We start from the raw sequence: 19665 nt of genomic DNA, 5'->3' as shown, positions 1-19665 counted from the left end.
AAAGGCATCTCTTTAATATTCTCTGAGGAGGATATACGTTCCACTGCTGAGCAGACCTGAAGCTATTTTCTGTTCCCTTGCCATTTCCCGCCATTTCCTTTTCTGTATATGCTGTCTCCTGAGAAACTACAATGGAAATCAACGAGATGTGCTCAACCATAAGCATACTTATAATTACAGGAAGTTCTCTCCTTTTGTTTATTTATTCTGATCAGCCTGTCTTGCACCTCAGATGTTGCACACATAAAATGTCTGTTGCCCGCTTAGTATGATTTACTCCATGCCCTCTCCTCCTCAATCTTTCTGGGTCTGGACACTTAAGTATTCCAGCCCCCTCATTGCATTTTCTTATTAATAATTCTACTGATAAATAATATAAGCCATGGTTATTTTGAAATACAAGGTTGTTTTTTTAGAAGTATGTGTTCATTCAAGGCAAAAGGATTGAAAATTCTATTCCCAACCTGTTTGTTTTCCAAATGTGCAATGTGTCTGGGTCAGAGATCCCTCTCTTTTCTGCTTGCTCTTCCAGGAAATCAAAGAAATACTTGATAGCCAGAGGAGGTTTGTCATCTCGGAAACTCAGAATGGCTTTGAATAAGTCATCCAGGAATTTTTGTAGTGTGCCCTCAAAAAAGAAGAACATTCAAGTTGGTTTAAGAAAGCTGCAACTGTGGTGGCAAAGATGCTGATGAGATATGACTATTTCTTTTTAAAACTAAATTGAAGAAATCTTGCTATAGAACGATTGAAGAATGAGGCAAAAATAAGAGCCTGGAATGGAGGACGGGTTAATTCTGTGCACTGTGATATAATTAGCTTTAGTTTGCATTTAATCTCTCTTGGCACGGAGAATCTCCTTCTCTGTTGCTGGAATCCAAGAGCACATCTGTGATTGTTCTGTGTGGTAAACAGTGGGAAAAGCTACAGACCCCTGGCAACTCTTATGATCTCTCCTCCAATTATGAATCACAAAGCACTGGAATTACAGGCTGGCTTAAAGCCAAGCTCTGTGTCCAAGTCTGTTAAGAGCAATGGTCTGATGTTGTAAGTCGAGTTTCTCAATGCAAACTGGACTGTTCTTCTCCACTGCTGCATCAGGCACTCCTAGGCTGCCTCAGACTCCGTTGAGGTTTAGCACTTTATCTGACACCCCAACGTGTGAAATCCTTGCAGACTTTAAAAACCACCGTCATAGTTCCCATAGTGTTCAGGTCCCATTTAAACAACAAAACAAGAAGCAGAATTAATGACATGAGAGTGCTTGAAAGCACCACTTGTGTCACCGGTATTTTGAGAACTACACTGTGAATAATGTAAGTTAGTAAGAAACAGCAAATTAAGCTTTTCTCTCATGTTATAGTCCAGCCTTCCAAGCATCCACATACCTTTTTTCTTTACTAATCTACCTGCCCAATCCATATATCCTTATGTTAAGTCATTTGTAAGTATGTGGAAGACCTAACTAAGTGTCATACGCACTACTATTACATGCATTGCAGGAGGACCATCATCGTTCCTTCCAACTCTACAATTCCATGTGATCGTCACTTCTAATCAACAAACATACTTTTCAGGGAGCTGATTTGAAGCCGAGAGGGGTGTGAAGCAGAGAGGGGTGGGTGCCCTTCCTTTTCCTCAACTACTGATTTTCACTACCACAACTATTTTTATTTATTCAAAATTTATAAGCCACTCTTTTGGGGTTTTGTTTTGTTTGTTTATTTAAAAGAACAAACTTCACAAATTAGTATCTTGAAACCCATGATGGAAAGGTGGCTGAGTGAGTGTGAATTATAGAGGGAAAGCAGCATGGAAGGGTTAAGCACCATTTTCTCCAATTCAAGCCATACCCTGGCACACTCCTGAAGTGCATTCACCTAAACCAACTGGCTGTTGGGAATTCCCTTTTTGCCCAGGCCCTCAAAGCATTACAATAAAACATAATATTATGAGGTACAAAATACAGATGCAGTCCCAGTAACTAAGCAGCCCTGGCATATTCTGTGTGGTTCCACTTTGAGGGCCCTGCAAGGAAAGAACCAAAATCCTTTCCCCATTAATAAAGCATTCTAAGTAAAGGATCTTTAAGGCCTGCTGATCTGAGTTGGTAAACTAGCTCTACAATCCTAAACTTTGTTTATTCAGAAGTAGGCTCCATTGTCGAAGGCTGCAGTCCTATGCATATTAGCTGGGAGTAACCTCCCATTTGTTTATTTTTTGAATAATAAGTAACCAGGGAGTAACCAGGATCCCACTATAAGCATTCTGTCCATTTTTGATGAATGCATTTGGCTACTCTGGGTATTGGTCATCAAAAGCCAGAGACGGGATGCTTCTTCACAGTGGCGTAGCGTGGGGGGTGCAGGGGGGGCCGGCCGCACCGGGCACAACATCTGGGGGTTAGGGGGCGCAAATCCACGGGTTAGGGGGCGCAAATTACTTGCCTTGCCCCGGGTGCTGACAACCCACGCTACGCCACTGCTTCTTCAAGAGTTTAATTTGTGCTGATTCACACCAGTGACAGTCACCATTCTTCACACTCAGCACAGCCATAATGTATCCTACCTTTGTGGACAGCAATCTAGTCAGGTAGATTTCAGGGAGGACTTTTTTTCTGTGACTCTGTCGATGAGATTTCTTACTCTCATTCAGGTCATCTGTGGGAAGGACCTGAACAATTGCAAAAAGACAGGTTTATACATGGTTAAAATGAATGTTTTGAAATAAATGCTGCTAATAAAGCATTTGTGTTAGAAGAAGAAAAGACTGTTAGCCCATGCTATAAACCAGACAATTCATATTATGAGTACTGGAACTGTGTGTGTGTGTGTGTGTGTGTGTATAAACACCAATTGTACTGTTTGCCAGCTGTGCTGCTTGATTCCTTTCCACCACCCTCCACCTTAATGAATGAATGATTTTGCCATAGATTCAGTTTGCAATGAATTCAGCTGTCTAAAACATCACCAGACACAATGTTCCCTTTCCCTTCTGGTAATTGGCAGTCATCATAAAGGTAAAATACATTAGAAATATATGCAAGATTATGACTGAGATTAAGATGAAAAATTGAGTTCTCCCCTTCTCTCTGCCAAACATAACGTGTGTTCAATTATTATCTTATTACACAAACAATGCAGGAACCACAAGGGTCTCAAACGCACCCCCCTTGGTGGGTCTGATCCTGGGCCAACAAGCTGGCCAGCTGACAAATGCATCAGTCGGCATATGCTGCACATATGGAAAACATTCCTAGATTTGTCTTTGACAATAAACTATGTGTAGCATTGCTGCCCTTTCATTGTACATTGCTAAACTGATGTGAGGTGGGGGAAGGAAAGGTGGAGGTTTGTTTCATAACAAACACACTTGGCAAATTTCATTGGACCAGACCAGCCACCCACCCACCCACCCACCCACCTATCAAACCATTCCGGTTAAGTAATTATTTCCACACGTTTGCATAAAGCTGTTGCGATTTGTGTGTGAACAGTGATTTACCCGTACCATGTCATTTGCGTGCGCGCGCGCACACACACACACACACACACACACTTTCCTTGTGTGTGTGGGTCCAATTCCCAAACAGACATTTCCTTACGGAGGAAAGAGAGGGAAACGACCCACTATGAAATCTTTGGCCCACCCACAGTGGGCGAGTCATTATCCCACACTGATTTTGGAATAGGATACTTACTAAATGAAAGTATTTTTCAGTGTCCAGATCTTTCACTGAAAAAAAAAGAAATATTTTTTGGAGAAAATGAAAGAAAATGGCTTAGCTTGCTACTTTCCACAGCAAGTCCCCCCCCCCCTTAGAAGGAATGTTTCTGCTGCTGAGGATAATCAGAGGTAATAACACATGATATACTTAACTGTGCTCAGAACTTAAGTAACATACCCCAACAAAACATTAACTGACCCAGATGACATTTACATGAGTATCTGGTAGTAAAATCCATGTTTTATAACTGGAGAACTTGACACAGTGGCTGAACCGAGAAGGAAATACAGAAAATACTGGCTTCCAGTCCTGCTCTCCAATTGCTAGGCTACATCCATGCCTGGCATTATTTGGCCTTTGTTCCCTCATCACGGAACACATGCCAGTTCCTTGAATAGAGTGGTAGAGAATTAGACCTGGACAAACTGAAATCTCTACAGTGAATTGGCACCACTGTATTTGCTCCAAGAGGAGGCTGCTGTAACAGAAGGCTGCAATCTTTAAGTGTTATCTGTGAATTAAGTCCCACAGAACTCAATAGGGCTGAAGTTTTGAGTAGGTATGTGTGGGGTTGCACTGTAGGTACTACTTCCCTCTCCTCTCCAGACTCTTTCCCTCTTTTATAAGACCTCATTTTCCAGTGAAAAGCAAAATAGCGCAGAATAAGTAGTGTTTTCCTCTTCCTCGGTGACCTTCCATTCTTTTCATCATCGTTTTATTTGTCAGCTTCGCTCTGCAAGTGGCCATTGTGACTGCTGAAAATTTGATCTGCCTACTGGTCGGCCACTTACCCAGCTAAAAGCCATTCTGCCCGGTGTCTGGAGTGGGCGGAGATTGGCAGCTGATGCGTTGCAGTAGAAGATGACAGCCATTCAAGGACAAAGGTCAACAAACAAGCCTATTTAGCAACAGTGAAGAGGATGACCTCATAACATCCAGTCTGATGATGGCCAAAGTATTTATGTACAGCTCCAGGCCTCGGTGCGTCCCCACCCCCGCCAGCTTTGCCAAAATACTGCTTGCTGCTGTTTGGACACCCATTTTTCTCTCTCCGGTTGCTGGCTGCCATTCAGAGAATGTCATGCACTGCAGGGAACAGGGCACTAAGTGTCTCCGCTCTGCTTTTCTGTCTCTTTGTCTAGCCATCAATCCTACTCAGTTCTGTGGTGGACGTTGAAGGCTTTCAGATGAATGGTATTATTCAGCAACATAAATTACTGTAGCTTAATCACTGTGATTGAGATAGGGATGTGAATCTTGCTAAGTCCCAGTTATAACAAAGTAATATCATGATGTGTTGATTACTTTCAAGCTGTAGAAATTTTTCATAGTATCATTAAATTGCTTTCACCTTGAACTGAAAAAAACAAAGAACAACTTCACAAGTGAGGCTTAATATGTGCCCCCCCCCAATTTCTTTTCTTATATCTTTAATGCAGAACAGAAAGTGGAGTAAATTTGTAATGTGAGTAACCAGTGCAGGATTTGTAATACAAATCCAAATGAAGCAAGGACCACTGTAAGCCTCCCATGTGAAAATACCCAAAGAGCCCTGTTACTCCTTAAAGACTAATGGGCTTACTGTGGCATGAGCTTTCAAAGGGAGGATTGGGAGGAAATGCTGTTGAATTCTGACACAGATGCAACAGCACTAGGATGGACTTCTAAAATGGAACATAGGGTTCAGGAATCCAAAATTGTTTCTGGGAGGAAGGGTCCAGAAGGTTTGGTGAACTTTCAGCTTTAAAAATCTGGCAATGGCAACATTAGTAAAATTGTATGGTCCATTTCCAACCGTTTTTACTGCAGCGAATTCCTTTTACTCTCAGAGTCAAAGTAGGAAAAGCACTGCTTCCTTTTGCTTCTACCCTCCCTGGAGAAAACACACCTGGAACAATGTGAATAGATGTTGGGAAGGGAGATCATATGAGATACTATCATTACATTATTACAGCAGATATGCAAAGGGAGTCTGCACCGGAGTGATGTTTCTATTGGGTTTTCCCCACGCCTGTGAGTTATGAGGTACAAAACCTCATAGCCCTGCCTTCAACTTTCTGTTTTGCTGGAGCAATGATAGTAAATGAACAAACACTCAAAAATCTAAGAGGACTAGGTTGGCCTAGCGATTAGAGTGTTGGCACCAACTGGAGCTTTTATCCTATGGCTAACGGCAGTGTGGGTAATTTTTGCCAGGATTGTGGCTGGGGAGGGAGGGGCTAGACTTATCATCCTAGTGTACTGCAGTCCCCGTGAAAATTGGAGTGGGTGGCCCACACCTGTCACTATTATAATGTTAAAAAACAAAACATGTTTCTAGTGAACAATTAGTATCAAGAATGCTTTGCTTGGTAAACCTTATAGCAAAAGCCTTCGCATGTGGAGCACCCTTCCTTCAGATGTCAAGGAGATAAATAACAATACAACTTTTAGAAGACATCTGAAGGCAGCCCTGTAGAGGGAAGTTTTAAATGTTTGGTGTTTTATTATGTTTTTATATCTGTTGGAATTATTATTTTCAAAAGATGGTAGCTCTAGTTTGATAAAACATACTAAATACAACTGAGGAATCAAACTACATGTGAAATATGGTAGCATATGGGTTCATTTTGTAAAAGAAAACACAAAATATCCCAACAATTGGGGGGGGGGGGGACGGGACGACGACAAATGACTGAGAGTTGCATGCAGTCTGGTCTCTAAGTAGCAATATGAAAGGCACTCTAATCCTGGCTTCGGTCTGCAACTTATGAAGGAACCCCTTCCCATCAAAAGGCATAAATTATTAGGAAAAAAGTAGTAGCTTACCTCTACTTAAAGTAGTATCTTTCTTATCAGTTAAACTCATAGCTAGGGAGGCACCTTCAGGGATCTGTGAGTGAGGGGAATACAAAATAAATAAATAGATAGACCAATAGAAAATAGGTGGACAGATGGACCATGCATTTCAAGATTTCCCCTCATTCCTGATAACACTGCAACAAATTTATTGTGATGTGAGTGAGCACACAGAAGCCTGCAAGTCTGCATGCTGATAGGAAATCTGAAGATTACTGCAGGGACAAATGAATGAAACGCAACAGGAATCCTGATCAAGATGCATCCTGGAGCCCGCAATCCTGAACACACTTATGAAGGGAGCAAGTCCCAAAGGACACAGTGGAACCGACTTCCGATTAAACATGTATGAGATTGCACTGCATGCACTGTTTTGAGTCTTCAGAGGAATTGCTTGTGGAAAATATTACATCAGAACGATAAAAAACTTGTGAGGATTTTTCACAAAAGACCCATTAACAAGAGATGATAGACGAATAATAACCAGTTTATAGATCCTTGCAGCAGAAGACGCACAAGGTTTCTTTGTTATGACAACATTCTGAATGTGGGTTCCTTGGTGGAAATTACTCCAAACACTGTGGTGGAACAATCACAGACCCAGGAGTGGTTCACATATGTAGCCATCCATATGATTTGGGTCGTGTGTGCGTCATAATGAGACGACAAGGGCCTAGCTCTACAATGCCACGCTGCTGGTGTTATGTTGCTTCCCCAAGCCCAAGCACATCCGTAGTAGTCCTTTGAATACACACTTAAATTCCTCGACTTTAACTTCAAATGAAATTATTTCCTCAAAAGAAGAAAGGAAGGGGGGGGGAACCCATGCTCCCATAAGCGACCAATGGGAACTCTGACACCACTCTCAGCAACAAAGAGGAATGGTATGATTTTAATTAGGATGGATAGCAGCCATTGGGAAAAAAAAGCTTCCCCCCCAGCACTAACTTGTTTCGCATGAAGAGTGTTTAATTAGTCTCGATGTGTTGCAATATTAACGAGTTTCTCGCCAGGGCAGATGTCTGTTCCCCGGAAGCTCTTATGGAGTTATGGCAACCTTCCTGCTTGCTTTTGCTAATTCTGCTTAGAAAGCAAATTGTGGCATCTCCCCGAGGAAAGGCAGGCCCAAAGGAAGGGAAGTTCACGGAGCATTCACACTTCTTACCTTATAATGTGCTAGCGTGTTCAGTTTCTTCCTGCCATCCTCCATCACTGAAGTGTCATCGAGGTCCCGGAGGATGTAGCTGTCAGTGCTTGTGGCAAACCATTCTAAATATAAAGAAAATGGGACAAGTGGAAACCCTCTCTGAACACAGCATGTGCTGGCAAGAACACAGAGTGTTTCCTTTTTGTGTCAAGTTTGACAAGGGACACAGGTGTTTTGGTGTCAAGCTCTGCGGCTCTTTGGGGGCACTTGTGCCATGAAACTCAAATACACAGACCTTTTATGTACCTATTGTGGGAAATCTTACAAGGATATGCCAAACAGGTAAGAATGTGACCACTGCATTTCATTCTGATGTCATGTATCTCTCACACTGTGAATAAAAAACCTGTTCAAGTACAACACACAGTGTGTAAAGAAAATAAAGGAACCTGGATGTAAAGTAGAAGCACACAGCTGATCTCCAATAATCTGGGCTTTTTTTTTAAAAAAAGGTGAGAAAATTCACTTAACTAATATCTCATTTTGAATACATTTGTATGGAAGTAGGTTCAGCAGATTTGGAATTATGGATCACAGCTTTAGAAAGATAATGTAAACAAAACTAACACCTTTTCATGGGGAGCAGATTTTACCTTCTGTTCCCACACATTTCGTTCTGGTTTCAACTGTGGCACTTTCTCCCCAGTGGGTAATTCAATTACAATTGTATCCTGATTTTTTTGTGACCCGGAAGGGAAACCGCCACGATTCCTGTGAGCTTCACCATATTCAAAATGCATTGTTATGTTGTGTTTGAGGGATGTTAAAACAGACCCAGGGGAGAGCAAGTGGTCAATCAGAAAGGGTCTTAAATTTTTCAGGTTCTGCTCATATGCAAAATATGCAACTGTTTTGAGGTTTTATTACAATCAAGTGGTATATGAATATTGCAATATAAACAAAACAAAACAAACACGGAAGTAACGTTCATTCTGTATCAATGTTCATTTCTGATGAACAGGGTGGGCTCCCAAAATATGTTTACTAGGCAAGTATTCAACCTGGGACTTGATCTTAGTAGCAGGTTATTATTTTTTTTAAAAATCAATTCACAATGTTCCTAAGGCACCACAGTTCAACAACACTTAATATACAGAATACAGGTGTTCCATGTTTGAACATTATGCTTGCGCATAATGAGCATTTGCATCCTAAAGATAATGACAGGTATTTCTGAACAGGGGAAAAAATGGTTTACCAAGATCAACATCTTCTACTCTAGGCCACTGGGAATATGGAATATTCTTGCAAAAGGCTTCAAGTATCTTCTCTTTAACCTGGCTGAGAGTGTCTGTATCCATGACCCGAACACTCAGTGAATCCATCCCACAGCCTTGGAAAGACACATTAAGATTCTGTGGAGAAAGATGGTTGCTTACAGTATGAGGTGATTTGCACAAGTTAAAAGACGTAAAAAGCCTGTGAGCTATAAGTGGAGGGAAAAAATCTTGGCACACCGTAAGCACTGTACTAAAAAGAGATGAATATTAAAGCTAGCGAAAAGTGCTGATTTACAGTCTCATAGATTGAAATTGACCATATTATTCAAAGAACTATGAGACCATGAGAAAGTACAGTCTAAGCTTCCCCAGAATTGTCCTGTCTATGAACCCAAACCCTGAAAAGCAGAAACTATCTTAAGCTGGGAGTAGGAAAAGTGACTGTTGCAATTTTTTTCCATGCACTCACTTTGTCACAGGAGGAGACTGAGTGCCAGTGAACCAATAGGTATAGTAGAGTGGCAGCTGGTTAACCTACTGTACAATGATGAACAGTGACATGAGGTAATGGTGCACTTTGAAGCCCTGCCTTTCAGGACTTCAAAGTGCAGCATAGGGCTATAAGGACTAGACAACTCAGCATACAAGCTCCCAAATTCAAGATTTGTAGAAGAAGGAATCATGAGTTCTTCATCATGTGGTGAGGAGCTGTCATTCATAGAATCATAGAGTTGGAAGAGACCACAAGGGCCATCGAGTCCAACCCCCTGCCAAGCAGTAAACACCATCAGAGCACTCCTGACATATGGTTGTCAAGCCTCTGCTTAAAGACCTCCAAAGAAGGAGACTCCACCACACTCCTTGGCAGCAAATTCCACTGTCGAACAGCTCTTACTGTCAGGAAGTTCTTCCTAATGTTTAGGTGGAATCTTCTTTCTTGTAGTTTGGATCCATTGCTCCGTGTCCGCTTCTCTGGAGCAGCAGAAAACAACCTTTCTCCCTCCTCTATGTGACATCCTTTTATATATTTGAACATGGCTATCATATCACCCCTTAACCTCCTCTTCTCCAGGCTAAACATGCCCAGCTCCCTTAACCGTTCCTCATAAGGCATTCATGTACTTTCACAAAAGCATTTTGACAGCATAGAATGAGCCATCCATGTTTGATAGATCTATTAATTTTGGTTTGTTTCATTTTTCCAATCTTAAATTCAGTTCTCCACATTTGCAATTTAAAAAAAATGTTCATGAAAATTCGTAAGCATTTTAGTGTGGATTTTTCTTAACATACACATTTTTTGTATGCATTTTTGCAAAGGAGTTTCCCCTAATTGTGTACTGGCATTTAGTATGCATGTGCACTTTTATGCTGACTTATTCTGGTATAAGCATTTTTTAACATATTCTTTGACTAAAGAACTGCATTGCAAAATTTGGAGAAGTGCGGCTTGTGTTTTGTTTTGAAAGAATTAGGAAAGTTTGCCTTTAAATGGAAGCTGACACGAATTTATCCCCCATCTGAATTTGATTGCAACCTTTTATAATGTGTTTGCAACAGACAGGATAGCAAGGTCTATATGAACCATTCCCTTGCTTACAGGATGCCACTGTCGCTTACTGCACCATTACAGAGTTTGAATTATGCCTATTTCTAGGATCAGAGTTTGCTTTGTAAATGGTAAGCAAAGGAACTTAAAAGTTTAATATTTTTTCCCCTTTTTCTTTTTAAAGATAACCAGGTTTACCCACAGTCTGGTTAACACTGATGTTATATTTGCAGGGACTTTTATTTACTATCACCTGGGAATTGTGCATTCGCTTAAGTTTCACTTACTTGTAAACAAAGAGTCAACAGCACTTTCCCAATTTGTTCTTATGGAGTTATCTCTGTAAAGAGAAAGTTAATGCCAAAAGCCCTGCTGCTAACCTCCTTAGCTCTGCATCATAAATTATAAATCAGTTGGTAATGTGAACCCACAGCAAGGAAACAAAGGACACCCAACCAAAAACCTGTTCTCATTTTTACACCAGCACAGCTCTTGAGTGAACCCCACTGATTCTGGGAGAGCTCCTTCAGATTTATGCTATCGTAATCAAAAGCAGAGCTTGGTTTGGACTTTGCAAAGGTCTGTCTACTGCATTTACTGTCAGGGTTGTAGTTAACATATTCCCTGAGACTCTACATTCTTTGTATGAGTTAGTCCCACAAGAGGCATTTTACAGCATCACTTTTCAGCACGACTTCTGTAACACCCTGCGTAAAAGCCTTCACACCGTGGACTCCGCTTTACAACCAGCAACCTTTGCTGGCAGTGAAGTCAGTGCTTTGCCAGAAGCTGAAAAGATGGGACACTCCTTTTTGATAATGTCTTGTTAATTCCCCCCCCCCAGCATATCCTGAACATCAGCCAATCAGATGGAATTTTCAATGGCCTCAATATATTCTCTGCCTTGAAGATCTTAGTACCCAGATGTTTTAAAATAAGATATACTTCCATATGTACTTTTCCAAGTCTAAAATATGCTAGCACAAGGATGGTAACTTTACATGGAGAATGAAACAATTTTGACAGTGAATCTGAAAACAAAGCTATCTGATATGCACAATTCCTAAGGAATTGTGTACTTAGGGCACAAGCCTTCCTATGGATCTCTTGACTTGTCAGCCTCAAGGTTTTTGTGACTTACTGTACCCATTGATTTTGGTCTATTTACAGGATATACTTGTTGGTCTCATCCACTGACTCAAAATACACTTTCTTTCTTTAGTACTGCCCCTCTCCTCCAGTTCTCATTCCCCAAGTGTCCAATACGTCTAGAAATAGGGCACACTGCCTCACCCCATTAAAAGAGCTTCAGTTCCTAAAATTGATCTGGATGACTCAACTTTCAAATATAGCCATGACACAAACAAATCCTTTTCACTGAAGAGCAGGAATCTCTTACCCTTGGCTTTGCTTCGATATTCTCTCTCAATAGCCATTCTTCGTTGAGAGTATACCTGGCTTTTCCAGTGATGGCATCTATGGAGCCTTTGTTGATCTGTTGCTTGATTGCACAGAGCAGGAGGAAGAAGGGCTCCCCAACAGTTTCCTAATAGGGGAAATAACAGGAAATGGTTTGGTGACCAAGAACCAATCTCACAACATACCCCCCAATGATTTACAGCAGGGGTCAGCAAACTTTTTTGGGAGGGGGTTGGTTCACCGCCCCCAGACCTGGATCGCACACATTGCGGAGGGCTTCTCTCGCTCCCCCTCTCTCCCCCAGTCCCAGCCTCTCCCTTCCCCCTGCCTACCTATGGTGCTGCTGGCAGCGGCAGCGGGGACACACACGAGTGGCCCCAAAGCAGCCCTTTCCATCCACTCGTCCCTCCTCCTCCTCCGCCAGCCTCTGCCGCTCGCAAGGGCAGGCACAGAAGCTGCGGTTGGCAGAGTGCAGTGCCTCTCCCACCTGTGGCTCCTGTGCCTGCACTTGCGAGTGGCAGAGGCTGGTGATGGCGGCGGAGGGATGAGTGGCCCAAAAGGGCTGGCTGGCTCCGGAGGGGCGCTGCCCAAAATGGTGCTCAACCAGCCCCCTTCCTCCACTACGCAGGGCTGGGAGAAGGGCGAGGAGAAGCCAGGAGGAGGGAGGCATTGGGGTGGGGATGGCGGCGCCAGGAAAAAAATTAATGGGAAAAAATAATGAACAGAATTGCCAATCCATGGACTGTCCGTGGGCCGGATCCTGAGGGCAATTGGACTGGATCCGGTCCGCGGAAAGTAGTTTGCTGACCCCTGATTTACAGAGCCATTTCCCTGCTGCTATATTTACAGAGGTCAATATTACAAGCAAAGTTATTGCAGGGGGCCTCCAGGCTAGTCATTATTTTGTGGGAGGGAATTCAAGTGCAAACTGAAACATTACATTTGTGCAGTTAAAGTGGATTAAAGTCCTCTGTTGTCCTAGTACAACAAATCTCACTTAAACCCCCCTCCCCCAACTTTTTGCAATTAGGAAAGTGATGGGGAAGCACATAGAAAACTTTGAGGTGAAAGAATGATTAACAGGAAGATGTATCAACACCCGCAAGCAAATTTGGATAAATGCTCATTGTCATCTAGCCACCCTATAAACAAATCAGAATGAATGCTCAATAAACTCAAGGCAAAGTCTAACCACCATGTAAACTTTGCGCAAGCAATCAGGATGAATGCTGAATAAATGGGTCGTCTGCAGGAGCCCTTAAGATCCTGGAGAGCAAATGCAGCTTTCAAGCAACCAAAAAGAGATGCTCATCATTCTATACAATCAAGCAATATTATCATAGAAACTAGAGCAGGAAGCAGAGTTGGAAGCAATAATACAATGAAATTACAGGAGGAATTTTAAAGAGTCAAAATGAAATTATCCTATTGTAAAGCCCCACAAATAGATGGGATCCTTGCTTAGTCTCTTCTGAAACCAGAACATGACATTTATATATCTCTATATTGGGAGGATAGGTAATATTATCAATTGTATAATCTGGATCCTATCCAGACATTAACGCCATGCTTATTTTACTTGGCAGTACTTCAATACTGATACCACATAAATTGGATAACAGTAATTTTATTCACGTTCTCAGTACAGTTTTTCAGAGATTTCAAAGGCAATTTTCTAGATTGAATCCATTCAGTTTCACTGTCAAATAACTGTAAGCTAACCCCAATGTATTTTAATTCAGAAATCCTTTATATGTCAGCCTTTTTAATATTCATAATTTTTTCTTCCAACTAAAACGTTTATATTAATTTACCATCTCTGTAATTCAATTTCACTCTTCCCCTCATGCATTCATGCACACGCACACTTCTTCCGAACTTCTTAATTGCTAAGGGCAAGAGAAGTACAATTACTGCAAAAATGTTTCAGGAATCCAAGTGGCCAGCGTCTGTTCATTCCGATTCCTCTGCTTGATTGATGCTAACGCTATTAATGCTTTCTCATCACTACAGCAGCTAGTTTAATGCCAGCTTTGGCTTTGCTACACTTGGGATGCTACTATACGGCTGAAGATGGGTACATGCCATCTGTTGTGTAAGCGCCAGGATTTAATTTGCAACAAGCAGCATTCTTATGCTAAAACAATAATCATACTAGCTTCTTATTTGAAGGTTTTGTCAACACTCTGCCAGATACCCACATCTAACTGGGCCTGTTGTGGTCAACAGTTTGCAATGTTTGAATTTTACACCCTCTATTTTTCTGCATGAGTCACACAGCAGTTGCATGAAGAGGAGAAACTATAGCTCCAAGCCACAGAGCTATCAAAGCATTGATTCTGAATGGAGATGTACTTTAGGGTGTGCTTAATGCTATACACATGCTTAATTAAGGTGCTTTGTCGAGTCAAGTCTCACAAAAACTGGAGAACAGACTGTGGTTTAGGGCTCATTGAGTTACAAGTGGGGAAATAGTGACACTTATTCAAAGTAGGGAGGGAGAAGAAAGTTATCAAGGGTCTTGGACCCAAGAATGACGAGGGCCATTGTTACAGAATAAAATCAGATTTATTTTTTTTGGTATTCACATATGTTCGTACAATCAAGCTTTAATGAAAGCAGACAATACTGAGAGTGCTCCAGATTGCCCTCTGCTTCTGATTTTTATAGCACAATCCTATGCATGTTTGGGACGTGGGTGGCGCTGTGGGTTAAACCCCAGATCCTAGGACTTGCCGATCAGAAGGTCGGCGGTTCGAATCCCCACGACGGGGTGAGCTCCTGTTGCTCGGTCCCTGCTCCTGCCAACCTAGCAGTTCGAAAGCACGTCAAAGTGCAAGTAGATAAATAGGTCCCGCTCCGGCGGGAAGGTAAACGGCATTTCCGTGCGCTGCTCTGGTTCACCAGAAGCGGCTTAGTCCTGCTGGCCACATGACCTGGAAGCTGTACGCCGGCTCCCTCAGCCAATAAAGCGAGATGAGTGCTGCAACCCCAGAGTCAGCCACGACTGGACCTAATGGTCAGGGGTCCCTTTACCTTTTTATGCATGTTTACTTGGAGCTCAATCCTACTGTGCTCAAGGATGCTAACTCCCTAGCTAATGCATTAAAGATTGTAGCCATGCTTTCGTCTCTGAGAAGGAAGAGTGTGTACCTTGTAAGGGAGTTGTTGAAAAGGCTGACCTTACTGTGAAATGCTAGAGAGGAACATAGGGTGGTTGTGTATTAAAATCAGATCCCCCCCCTACCCCCACCGCCTTGTAAGGCATGTAGCTGAGTCTCCACCACAAAATGCGTCAGAGTCTCAGCCAGAGACAAATTGCACCTGAATCATAAACCTGCTTCCAAAGCCAGTAAAAGTGTTTTGCGAGAAGGCCACAGTGACAGAGCTGATATTTACTGCCTTGGCATAACATGTATCGCATATGATTAAGCAGAGCATGTGAACATTTCTCCCCCGCTACGTCTGAGAGTGCCACAGCAAGAAGCAGTTAAGCAGGAATTTCAGTTGCAGCTACACTATTCATGCTGTAGACTTTACAACAAGAATTATTACACAAGAAATAAACTATTTAAGTCCCAGCCTCTGACATGCTAGTTCTTTCTGTTTATGAATCCCAGAAATAGTGGGTTGTTGTGAAAATCTGCAGAAACAGAAAGTCGGTATATTTCAAAGATTGGAAAGGAAGTGGACAGCGAGGGACTACAGATGAAGTGGATAACTTGGAATTTATTTCAAATTTATTGCTGGGAAATTGGTTTGGGAAGTAGTTGAAACCATCTTCGGACTAGGCTTTTTGGGGGGAGGGATGTAAATGTGCTTATTCGTGGGGAAAAGGGATGTATTGAATACATTTACCGTTATGTACTGAGCTGAATCCTAGAATAGGATCCAGAATGCAGCAGTCTGATTGATCTGCAGGAGCCACCCAATCCAGCTCCAGGTGGAAGTGAATCAGCAACCTCATTGGCCTGCAGGAGCAGCCAATTAGGCTCCTGGATGAAGTGAATCCGCAACCTGATTGGCCTACAGGAGCAGCCCGGAATTAGCCAATCACATGGGGCCCATTGTGTAAGTAATGTATATATAGCTAGCCGTTTTGGGGAAAGTTTCATTCATTGCTACTATGAGCTGAATAAAGAATATGAAATTCACACTCGACTCCGAGTATATTTCATTTACAGAGCACATTTTCTTCTCTATTATATTTGCTTTTTAATGAAATGTTTGGTGATTTGTAACTGCAATGTTATGGGCTCTTACAAGTAACCCTGGGCGGTAAAATCACTTTGTATTAATGAAACCCAAAGTTGGCATCCTTTGAACTGTTCCATATAGGTTGTATGAAGCTCTGTTTCTATATGCTGGGTTTAAACAACAACTGGGAGGGGAAGAATGAACTCTTGGGTTAAATTTACAAGCTACTCTTCTAATGAGACTGAAACAATGTTAGAGATGTCTCTTGGGAACATATTATAGACAGTTAAAATGCCCGAGGGCACAAGCAAAACTATTCCAACTACCCCAATTCAAAGTCATTTCTTACATTAAAAACATTGCTTTATGGAGGCTAACAATGGGAACATAACAGCAAACTCCAGTGTCTCAAGCCCACTATCTTGGCTTCACATTCTAGTTCTTTGGCTGGCTTTTGGGCCACAGAACCATAGCTGAATCCTTGCCCCGTTTCTCTGTGGCTAGGGGTGACTTTTACCAGCTTTGCCTGGTTTGCCAGGTATGGCTATTCCTGGACAGGGATGTCCATGCATCGGTAACCTTGAAGCTGGATTACTGCAATCCACTTTGTGTAGGGCTGCCCTTGGGCCTGGTCTGGAAGCTCCATCTGGTGCAGAATGCAGTGGCCTGACTGCTGATGGGGACACTTAGCAACACTGACAACATGTGGCACCATTGCTAGAATGTCTGCACTAGCTGCCTATCTGAGCCAGGTTCCAGTTATTAATTTTGAAAGCTCTGAACGACGTAGAGGCTCTTCTGACATCAGCATGAAATAAGAGTTTTCAGTGTCATTGGCCCAGTCCTGTGGAATACTCTGCCAACAGAGATTCAGCAGGTGCTTTCTGTTTCAACCTTTAAATGCCTGCTGAAAACTATCCCATTCTGCCTGGCTTATGGAGGCAATTAAGAATTCATTTTTCCATAATAGCTGATGCTCTCTAACTTCAAATGTGTGGATATGTTTTTTATTGCACATATATACTGTTGTAAACTTCATTGATATTGTTTATGATCTAGTGGTATATGCATATTTTTTTAATAAATAATAACAACATTTTCAAGGTGAAACGGCAAATTCTTGCACTCTGTGTTCATTTGTCCAGAAGAACCCCTGGCAACACCGTCTAAGGCTCCATCCTTACAACCACTAAGTTACTATTCCTACCTTGTCTCTCATCATACACTGAAAAGGTAAAAAAACTACCCTGATGATGAGTACAACTGAGTGTTTAAAAGACTAATCTGCATTATGCAACCTTAATCTTTGAAAAGAATCGCCTATCTTGCCCTATTAAGAGAAGATAAAGAAGTGCTGGAATCTCATTTGTGATGGGCTCGTATATTAGCATTTAGTTAGACTCCAAAGAGGACTCAGTTGATTCTTCCCCCTGTGGTTTCTGAAGCTAACTCCAGAGAACTCCAAACTGCTTCTCTTAGTGCCAAACTAGAAAGATGGTACCTATACCAGTGTTTCCCAAACTTTTTTGGGCAACGGCACACCTGTTTACTGAAAAAAAATCTCGCGGCACACCACCATTAAAGCCCCGCCCCGTGACGTCAGCGCGCAGCATCACGCCGGGGGGGGACGCACGAAAGTGAAAGTTTTTTCCCTCCCCCTTGCCGGGGAACCTTCAAGCTTTGGGGGTGGGAGGAGGCAGCAGAGCGAGGGACTGAGGGACGGCGGCAACTGAGGCGGCGGCGGCTGTTGTGGTGGTGGCGGCGATAGCGGGCGGAGGAGGGGGCGGCGGGGCTTGAGGAGCCGTCGCCGGGAGTTGCTGCAGCTCCTCGAAAGGCTTCTCTCAGCTGCACTCAATCCGCCTCGGAGAGGATTTCCCCTCCGGTCCCATGCGTTCGTTTGGGGCATCGCTCCGGCTGCTCCCTCTCCCGCCGCGCAGGAGCGATGCCTCTCTCTGGCTCTCCCTCCGCGCAGGCTGAGGGAGGTGCGCGTGTGACCCGTCTCTGCTGGGAGACCAAACCCAGTGAGGCAGAGTTGCGCGGAGGCGCCCAGGCAGCGCTGCCGGCTGCGAGGAGGAGCGCCAGGCAGCAGCAGGAGGCGCGGCCTCTCCTCGCCGCCGCCGCCCCGCCTCTCGCCGCCCGACTCGCCCGCCTCCCTCCAGGCATCTCGCGGCACACGAGGCAACGTCTCACGGCACACTCGTGTGCCGCGGAACACCAGTTGGGAAACACTGACCTATACGACTGCAATGAACATACCTAGTTTTAAACCATCAATAGTGACTGTACAGTGGGAGCAGGTGAGATGAGAATTGGGTAAACAGCAATGCAGGGAAGCACAGTTAACTCTCTCCCATCCCCATGTTGGAATCCCACTGAAAGTGCTCCCACCTGAAGCTGTAATTCAACCCCAGGAGAGACGCTTACATTGACAGCTTCCAATAGCAGTTGGGGAGGGTGTTATTGGGACTGCAGCATATGGAAAAGTGTCCACCCACCTTCTTGGTCCTAATTCTGATCCCCTGCAGCTGCTATTAAAAATTTAAAAACCAGACACGTTAATTGCAATCATGCAATAAACATCACAGCTTGTTTGGCTCTCATTGTATGACAAAAGGCAAAAGCCTTCTGGGGTTTCTCACTTATAAGTTAATAAAATCCTAAGTTTGTTACGACAAATCTAGGTTTTTAGTGAGGCACCTTCTCCTTCTCATGAAACATACAATAACTTTCTGGAAGTCACATCATATTTTTACTGGTACACTTCAGATATCATGCCAAACTATGTTTTAAAACCTGAACCATTTCTTACGATTCCATATCAACCACTATTTAGAGATGCTTGCTTGCTTTCCTTTTCCTTCTGTGTTTTTCATTTTCTATAAGAGTAATAGTCTCAACTATGGTTTCAGATTAATTCAGCAAAAGCATGCCTTGCAAATATACTTTTAAACATAATTTCAGACAAAGCTTTGCTGGCTGATTGCAAACCATGATTTATCACTTCAGACATCACACCAAACTATCACCTTCTTTAACCATGAAAATTTCTTCAACATTAATTCCTGTCTGAATTGAAGCAATGTGTTTCTGTGGAATTCTTTTCAGACTTGTGTTTTTGAAACTCTTTGTTTTTCTCTCCCCCAAATGTCTGAACTCTCAGACCTTGACCACAATGTGAATTTGTGCACAAGAACGAGACACGTGCAAATTGGGGAGGGGGGGGGGAGAAAGGACCCTGAAGCAAAATAAATTGTATGAAGTTGTTCCCTAAGGGTTAAGCTACGTGAGTCACTCTGTATACAAATAGCTGCATTTGTATGTCATGATAAACTAGGGTTGCAGGCTTATCAAAGTTTTACTGTGAATGAGTAACGTAATGGTACATGTAACCTGGACATTCCCTCTTCATTCTTCCCTTGGCATGGGAGAAACAAACCATGAAGTCACAATTAAAGCTGTTTGATTCCCCCCCAATGAGGCAAAATTGCTAGCTAGCTTTAAACCATAG

General features: G+C 42.8%; 1 protein-coding gene and 1 long non-coding RNA gene across 3 annotated transcripts in view; one reads left to right on the top strand and one right to left on the bottom strand.

Annotated features, from left to right (window-relative positions):
- Positions 1-19665, bottom strand: part of PLXND1 (plexin D1) — a 150500-nt gene that overhangs the window by 11998 nt on the left and 118837 nt on the right. Inside the window, exons 26-32 of the mRNA XM_083491025.1 lie at positions 11941-12087; positions 8971-9127; positions 7731-7834; positions 6536-6599; positions 3701-3735; positions 2569-2673; positions 465-628 (exon numbers count right to left, since the gene is read on the bottom strand). Coding sequence (XP_083347151.1) covers positions 465-628; positions 2569-2673; positions 3701-3735; positions 6536-6599; positions 7731-7834; positions 8971-9127; positions 11941-12087 — 776 coding nt within the window. The remainder of the gene's footprint in view (positions 1-464; positions 629-2568; positions 2674-3700; positions 3736-6535; positions 6600-7730; positions 7835-8970; positions 9128-11940; positions 12088-19665) is intronic.
- LOC310702235 overlaps positions 1-19665 on the top strand; it is a 124395-nt gene that overhangs the window by 23940 nt on the left and 80790 nt on the right. The gene's annotated exons all lie outside the window — the stretch shown is intronic.

Source organism: Podarcis liolepis (genome assembly GCF_965112155.1).
Source record: "Podarcis liolepis genome assembly, chromosome: 2".
Lineage (NCBI taxonomy): Eukaryota > Metazoa > Chordata > Lepidosauria > Squamata > Lacertidae > Podarcis > Podarcis liolepis.
This window is presented reverse-complemented; position numbering and strand designations above follow the sequence as displayed.